Here is an 8,807-nt window from a genome sequence, read left to right as displayed (position 1 = left end):
CCTTACCTACTTATTAAGTAGCAATATTGCTGTGTTCCTGCATTTCCCAACAATTAACTAAACATAATACAGCCTTCAATGAAGTACAACGTACAGAACATGTCTACCTGCCCAGTGGAAAATGACGGATAGAATGTTTTGATCATGAGTGTGGTGTCCAATTGCCTGTGTGTGGATGAGGTTTAAAGCTACTCAGGAGCAACACCATCCTTTGAGCTGCTGTGATAATGATTATATGTCCACATCTATTTTATAGAAAAGATTAGTTGGCATTTTTTGTTTACAAAGTAAAACTGCATTCATTTCAATGATTTAAAAACTGAATCTCCAGTAATATTGATTATTTGTTATGTATGCATGCTGTCTACTATTTTTGGAGGAACAAATGTGTTTCCTGACAGCAGTGATAGCAAATTCTTTGGAACAATCCATGTGTACAGGCAACTTTCGTTATTTGACAGGGTTGTGTTCCATAGAAAGCGGACAAATGATGACACTGTTGAATAATGAACCTATTTTTCCCATAGGATTATATAAAAATTTCAATATTAAAAAATTCAAGAAAAAGGAAAAAAATACCATTTTTTTAATGTTTCTAGGAGGTTATTGGCACCTGCTTCATCAGGGCTGGCTGCCTCACATGGGGGGCATTCGCTTAGACACTGTTCACTGAATGGTTTGACTGATGCCACCATCCTGGAACAACTTGTAGCAGAAAATGGTGATGTGAGCCACTTGGGCCAGGGAGGGAGGGCCCAGCATGTACACACCAATGATGCAAGTTTTACTGAAGATATTTACTGATCTATTGCCATTGTCTGATGAATGTGCCTGAGAGCCTTAATGAGTGAATAAAAATAGAAAGGGAGAGAAGGTGCAGCTCAGCTGATAAAACATACAGCCAGTTGGATTGGCCAATTGGCTGCAGGGCATCAGATTGGTGCACGATTTGAAAACAAATGTCAAAATGGCAGGGGCTGCATGCTGAAGCAACAGAAAAAGGTATGTAAATACAAATGTTGAAAAAACAAAATATCAAATAAAGGGAGTTGCCTGTATTGTGAAGAGATCAAGTCTAAAAGTACTTGTTTTCTTATCAATAAAATATCTCTTACTGCTTGTTATTGATAACTACAAGGTAATTCTGAGTGTCAGTGATTCTTAACAAGGGTACATTAATGGAATGCAAAACTGACTCCTAGAGATGTGCAACGATGCTGTTATTATTCATGGCTCATTTTTAGGGAATAACAGTAAAAAGGGAGCCTAGATTCCTCAATTTTTTATATATATATATATATATATATATATATATATATATATATATATATATATATATATATATATATATATATATATATATATATATATATATATATATATATATATATATATATATATATATATATATATATACACATAATTATTACCAAATTTAAATGTAATAAGTTATATTTTTTGCTTGCTCTATAGACATACAAATATAATGCAATGTTTTTTAATATGCATTGATACCATAGTCATTTGCAACACACCATGCAGAGTATAAGCATGTGTCAATGCAAATCTTTCCTGATAAATGTCATCTGGGTTTTTACTGTGTCATTCATGTTAATTATATCAATATAGGACTAAAACTGCTATGGTTGTCATCAATAGAAGTAACAACAATATTATTTTCTTCAATTCCAAAGTAAGGGATGAAAACTGGATGGCAGTTACCACAGGGTGTTGACTTCAAGATGCAAAAATTGGATGATGGTTTGAAGATGGTGAAGACTTTGGAGGGATGGGATGCAAGAATTGAATGGCAGTTTGAAATGGTACAGGCAGAGTTAAAACATTAAGTATCACTGCTGTAAGTAAACTTAGATATTAGCTATTCTGGCAGCAGGATCTGGCCAACCTCACCCATTCACCCATATATGCTGTCTGTGGTACTGAAGTATCAGGCCCATAATATAATCTCACTCCTCTAGCATTACTTAACACAATATTAGTAAACATTACACTACCGTTCTCAACAGAATGTGATAATTATTAGATGGACTCATTGGGCTAAACTCTTGACCAAGAAAATGAACTTTTTGAACACTGAAGTAGTAGTTTCTGTTCCTCTACTAAACACATACAGGAGCATTTTTCTGTCTTGCTGAGTCAAATAATTTAGCTATGATATAAATTCCCATTTTCCAAGAGATACAAACTAGTTAGCTATGGTAAGTTTTATCATTTGACCAAAATGCACACATGACTTCATGGAAGCACAAATGTATTGCTCTCATACAGGGATGCATGCACACAAACACACACAGACAAACAAACACACACAAGGACCCACACATGCATGTGCACACACACACACACACACACACATTTATCTTTCATATGCAATCACCCTTGTACTTAGTGTCATTCAAAGCAGGAGTCAACATCACTGACATTTTATGACCAACACTGATGAACTCATCCTCTTTAGCATCTGGCACATCTTTTCTTTTTTTATAAAAAAAATGGAGCCGACATGTCACCTACATACACAAGTTTATAGTTAATATGGTGTCCTACATGAACACATAATCAGTTACCAGGTTATTCATCCCCATGAAACTGCCACTTCTTCCACTTTGGTATTTGCTTAAGGGCGGTATTCGGCTATTCGGTTGAAAAATGTTGACTTTTTTTTAAATGTCATTAATTTCTTTGGGTTTGGACGCAGCCAATAGGCCATGGTGGCAGCCGTACGATCACGTTTTCGCACGGCGTTGAGTATTTAAGTGGCTGGTTATTTAAAGACCTTGCACGTGGCTCCCAGCCGCTCCGCTCCCACCCCCAGCACACCGCCTCACGGTCCTGCCTCAACCTCAGAAAGTGTGGTGTCTAGGAGGAGAAATGACAATAGGAAGACAACACCACCCAAACATACTGGGAAAGAGGAAACATACAACATCTGTCTGTGACTACCAGCCTGGTGGTTTCTGAATGATTTATTAATGGCAACAATGAACTTGGGTGGGTGCCACTGATATCCTGATAATAAGTTATTTATATATGATATATATGATATATATATATATATATATATATATATATATATATATATATATATATATATATATATATATATATATATATATATATATATATATATATATATATATGTTGTTATGTACTCATATATAAATAACAAGGGACCAGGAGCCTTGATTATCAAGAACGCTCTCTCACAGTGCTACATAGGTGACCTGAACATGACCTGAAGTGACCTGAATTTGACTTGATGTGACCAGACCCTCTTCTACTGACTACCAAGGAATGGCCAATGGACTAGGTTAGTTGATATTTCCATTCGGCACTTGTTTATGGTGTAAGGAAGATGTTCAGCAAATGCGCTACTGCTAGCTGTGAGCGTTTAGCAATGAAAGGGTTAATTGCAATTTTTTCACGAAAAATTAAAATCAGTAGGCCTACTTTGCAATGTGATGAAAAATTAGTCCACATATTTTAGATACGGTATTATAAATTTTAATGCTTTTTTTATTTTTGCGGAGAAACTACTGCTGCTATCTTTATCAAAATAACACCAGAGGTACATCACATACGTATGCAATTGCAATAAAAAATGATTGGTATAGTTGGAAAAGTGCTTTTAGGAGGACAAAAAAATCAATATTCATGGTCCGCACACCGAATTCCGACCTTAAGCAGAGATGCAAAGTTTTGACAGCCATTTGATGTAGTGTCACTTAAGTTTAAGGATGGACCATGGTCTGGAGCATTGGGTCTGTGTGGTCTGAATATTTATGTAAATCAACTGGGAGCCTCTGCCACAGGGCTGACTGCTTCTCACACACCACCCTGATCCAAAGGACTGACCCTTGCAACCTCCTCCGGGAAGCACTGATCCATCATGTAGTCCCGATTGTGAAAGAGGCTTGTTGATTAACCCTTAAATGACGGGTTTGTTTTCATCTAATGGTCCTTAGATATGGGTAAAAACAGCTGCAATTTTTTTTTGTTTATTCACACTGTATGAAGCGTCTTAACTCACTGAACACGGGTGAAATCCAAATTGCAATACTTTGTGTAATAGTCATGCTAGCAGGTGTGAAATGTAGCCAGGGTGTGAGCTGCTGACATAAAACACTGCTCCAGGAAGCTTGGGGTGGGCCTCTGCCAAGGACACACAACATGTTAGCACAGGCTGGCCACAGCAGTGGCATGCTTTACATTTCCTCTCATAACTGAATGTCAATAATATGAATTGTTCTTTACACTGAAATAATTTAGACAACATCTACTTTGCTCACTTATTTAGTCCTCCTCAGAGCTGGGTATTTCAGTTTGGGCAACACACGCCTTCCGCGTAGCCTTCTTACCCTGCACTGTTGTCATGGAAGCACTTGCTGGGCTAGAGTGCAGTACAGATAGTGAAGTAACATCATCACTCCTTAAGTCACTCTCACTATTGCTGTCACTACTCACAATGTATTCATCACTGTTATCATTGCACCCAGAATAATCTTCACTTCTATCCGTCCTTTCCTCCTGATGTGTCACTGTGTTTCCCTGTGTTTTCTCGAGAGGTGCTGGATGTGGGTTCCAGGGCTGCTCAGTGAGGACTAATGATCTCATTTCAAATTCATGAAGGTTAGATATGCTGGCAGACAGCTTGGCAAGTCACACAACCTGCTAAATTTGAGCTAAACATTCAATTTGGTGGCGTGCAAGAGTCTGATTAAATAAACGATAGTTGTCGTGGGGACCGCACCAGGTGTGATTAAATAAATGATGGCCATTGTTTAAGCGGTTGAATTTTAAAATAATGAACATCAACTTCCAAAAATAAGCATAAGGTAATTGTAGTTTGAGATAAATAAATGTCTTTTATACCATGCTCTTACATTTTGTTTGCAATTATGTATAAAATATAATATATTAAATAAATTAAATTATACAATAAACAAAAATGCGACATTCTCTCTTAAACACACACACACACACACACACACACACACACTCAAGCATGATCAGATGCCTCTATAGGTAACAGCTCCATTCCTTACACACTATTTCTTTGCACTGTTACATGTCGTACATTCACATTAACTTATATTTTAATTTAGCTTCAATTCTTTTGAAATAAAATCATAAAAACTATGAATATTAAAAAGCTGGCCTCCTGAAACCAGTTCCTTTCTCTCTATATAAAAAATATATCTCCGTGTACGCAGCTGCTACCCATGATAGCTACCTTGTTGACTGACTTACCCACTTTTACTCTAGCAAGGTGCTTCCTCATGCATTTGACAGAAGCTTCATGTAAGGCACAAAAGGCGGGTGGGAGAAGAGAGGCAGGGATGGGCACTCTTCTCCAGTGTCAACCTTCAAAGAAAAGGGTACACAGCTTAAGAAAAATTAATGAAATGGAGGACACACATTTATGAACTAAAATGGAAACAAAAAGAATTAATTGGTATATGCAATTAAGGTAAGCACAATAACTTGACACTGAGGATGCTCACGCAGTAACAGTTTCAGCGATGATTTATCAGTTGGGTAACAGGCAGCATTTTTTAACATGTATTGAAGAGTGTTGGCCTGCTACAAATTAACATCCCTTATCACACAGTGTCTACTAATCTGTTAAATCACATGTGAGTTATTGCCTCTGTTGTTGCTCAGCACAAAGGCAGCAAAACACCAACACAGCTAGGGTTGGAAAAAAAAAAAAGTGTCCACTCTATCCTCATACTCTTTGTGAATGTGGGTGGCACATTGCCTCGTAAAGTAGGAAATGAACACCTCTCTAAATGAGTGTTTTTTGTCTGTTTGAGTCCCCAATGCTAGTTCTCAATTCCCAATCTGTAAGTAAGGCCTTAATACATGCTCAATAGCCCTGAAGAACCTTTCTGAGAGATGACTTCATTCATTTAACATGCAAAGAATATAAACCATAACAAAACCTACAACTTAAAACAAATTCTCCAGAATAGAGAGAAGCAACACACACACACACACACACACACTGATATAATGTATATCCTACAGTTTGTCCTGAGGAAAAGTTACACCAACCTTGACAAATGTGTGGTCAAGCAGCTGTGCAGTGGTGGCCCGGCTCTTGGGGTCGTGGATGAAGCAGCTCGCCAGGAACTCATGTCCCTCCTCAGACAGCTGCTTGGGGATGGTTGGAGATTGTCCCATGCCCACTCGGAACATTATCTGTACACTGCTGTCATATTCAGGCCAAGGACGCTGTTGAGGGAGAGGGTTAGTGTGTTTCAGGAAGAGCCTTGATATAGTATTAGAGAAACAGATGGAATTAAGAACAGCCTCAATAATCCCATAACAGGGTGATGCACAGCCAGCTACTGGAAGATTAAGTGTGGCACAAGTAAAAGGGGGGGTGCTAGGAGAGAATGCAGTGAGGTAAAGTTCAGCCTCCATGATTATTCAAAACAGAACTAATTTGTTACAACCTTAACAACTAAATAAATGGGAGACTCAGCATACAGTTAAGTACAGCCACAATGACAGTAAATGAGTAAAAGAGTAATGTTCTCTCTTATTTCAATTCAGCTACTTCGATTATCCCCCATAATTATCTTCTTGTTTAACGTCCTTATTTTCCCTTATGGGGTTGAATGGGCTATGAGTCTCTCCCACTCATGACATGACTCTTCTCTTATCATCTTTCTCATATCTTCCTCCACACACTGTCTCCATTTTTTTTTTTTTTTTCAGTCTTCCAATCATCCCCATGATCTGCTTCAATAAACACTGATCTATTCTATGGAAGACATCAGATAAAACAGTCAGGGATCCTAAAGCTCCAATCCTCCTTACCTTGCCCGTGGCCATCTCAATCACAACACAGCCCACAGACCACACATCAGCTGCCCTTCCGTGGCCCTCACTTGACTGGAAGATCTCTGGAGCCATGTAAGCTGAACCAAGGAAATACAAAAAGGCGGTATGAGTAGTGATGAAATTGTGAGTAAACAGGAAAGCACAGGTTTGTGAGGTTTAAGCTATAGAGACAAGGAGTAGTAAGGATTGAGGGATAATGCAGGGAAAGACAAATGACTGAATCAGACTGATTAATCAATGTTGTTAAATTTCCTCATGGTTGTAATGTGATAAAATTCATGGCACTGCATCACACCACTTAATAAAGAGAGTACAGTGGGAGGAGTCTTCCTGCTCTCACTCACCGTGGGTCCCTACAATGCCAGCCAGCTCCCCAACTTCTGTCTGATGTCCACGCAGCCTCACTGCACATCCAAAGTCTCCCAGCTTAAGGATATTCCCCTCCTCCGTCAAGAAAATGTTGGCCCCTGTAATTATGGGAGGTAAAGTTAGGTATTTATCTATTGTCTGCACATACTAATGTCTTTTTTGCAGGAAGATAAAAAGCACAGTGTTAAAAGGCTGTACAGTGGCATCTCTCCAATAATGTCTAATTGGTGCCTGAAAAATGCTGTTATCAATGAAAATAATATCAGCATGACACAAGAATATATGAATAAAGGGTTTATTAGTGCTGCCATCTCACAATCTTCACCCATTTTCACTTATGAGGGCCTCCTACTACTCCATTTTCCTCAAACAAAATCTAAAGGGTTGAACTATGCTGACAGGTGAGTATAAAAAAGAAATCACATAAAAACAACACCCAACACTTCATCGAGAAAACATAGTCAGGGTTATAAGTCTCACCCTTGATGTCCCTGTGCACGATGCCATGTTCATGCAGTGTGTGTACGGCCTCGAGGAGCTGCCGTGTGTACTTTCTCACCAGCTCCTCAGGCAGTCCCGTCTCAGTGCTGGTGGCCAGGCTCTCCAGTGTACCTTCATCGCAGTACTCCATGAACATAAGCATCTCATCCTGTGTGGGGTGAGGCTGTTAACTGAGTACTTATCTTCATACAAGTCAAATCTTTCAAGTTAGAAATCACTAGATGCCATAAATACTTCAAAGGACGACTGCTCAGCAATACTCTTACATTGTGTATTTCAACACCATAACACTTGACCAGGTGAGGATGACTGATGCCTTCAAAAATGTGGAACTCATCGGCCACCCGGCGGATGGAGCGGTGGTCGTTGGGTTGCAGAGGCAGCACCTTCATGGCCATCAGCTCACCTGAGTTGTTGTTCACTGCTGTGTACACCTTGCCAAATCTTCCTGCACCTGTGGAGAAAGAAAATGATGTGAGATTGTTTGAAAATTACAAACAAGTGAAATTTGTCAGTCATGGTATAATTTTCTGTTGTATATTTTTTCAAGGTAAGCTGACCACACCATGGCAGCATATTCCAGTCTTGATCTTATCACAGCTGTTATCAACATATTTAGCTTCTCCTCATTCATGTAGTTGAATACAACTTTGTTTAGCTGCTACCTAAAACATTTTCCAATTATCTTGTTTATATGCTTTTCAGGGGAAAGGTTATCCTGTACCATCACTCCCAGGCCTTTTATATTTTTTGCTCTGCTAAGGCTTTCTCCCCTAATAATATACTACATACCATCTCCATTTTTTTACATTTCCCAAGGCTGAACTCCATCTGCTATGTACCACTCCACTCCCATATTCTATCCAGGCCCCCTTGCAATGCCTCACAGTCCTTCACATTATCCACACATCTCAATAGCTTTGCATCATCTGCAAACAAACTCACATAGCTGGACACTCCATCCACCATATCATTTATATAAACAGCAAACATTATTGGTACCAACACCAAACCTTGTGGGACTCCACTCATCACAGGGCACCAGTTGAAAACCCTGTCCCTGA

General features: G+C 38.9%; 1 protein-coding gene across 4 annotated transcripts in view; it reads right to left on the bottom strand.

Annotated features, from left to right (window-relative positions):
- Positions 1 to 1,374: 1,374 nt before the first annotated feature.
- The window catches only part of LOC127001740 (mitogen-activated protein kinase kinase kinase 4-like), a 61,787-nt gene continuing 54,354 nt past the window's right edge, over positions 1,375 to 8,807 (bottom strand). For all 4 annotated transcript variants that reach the window (XM_050866871.1, XM_050866870.1, XM_050866868.1 and 1 more), the window contains 6 exons: positions 8,010 to 8,197; positions 7,723 to 7,891; positions 7,218 to 7,340; positions 6,850 to 6,950; positions 6,079 to 6,258; positions 1,375 to 5,385 (listed from right to left, as the gene is read on the bottom strand). In XM_050866871.1, the coding sequence (XP_050722828.1) occupies positions 5,299 to 5,385; positions 6,079 to 6,258; positions 6,850 to 6,950; positions 7,218 to 7,340; positions 7,723 to 7,891; positions 8,010 to 8,197 (848 nt within the window). In that variant the 3' untranslated portion in view covers positions 1,375 to 5,298. The remainder of the gene's footprint in view (positions 5,386 to 6,078; positions 6,259 to 6,849; positions 6,951 to 7,217; positions 7,341 to 7,722; positions 7,892 to 8,009; positions 8,198 to 8,807) is intronic.

The sequence above is a fragment of the Eriocheir sinensis genome, chromosome 21 (genome assembly GCF_024679095.1).
Source record: "Eriocheir sinensis breed Jianghai 21 chromosome 21, ASM2467909v1, whole genome shotgun sequence".
NCBI classification, from domain to species: Eukaryota; Metazoa; Arthropoda; class Malacostraca; order Decapoda; family Varunidae; genus Eriocheir; species Eriocheir sinensis.
Note: the sequence above shows the minus strand (reverse complement) of the source record. Positions and strands in the feature narration are given on the sequence as shown.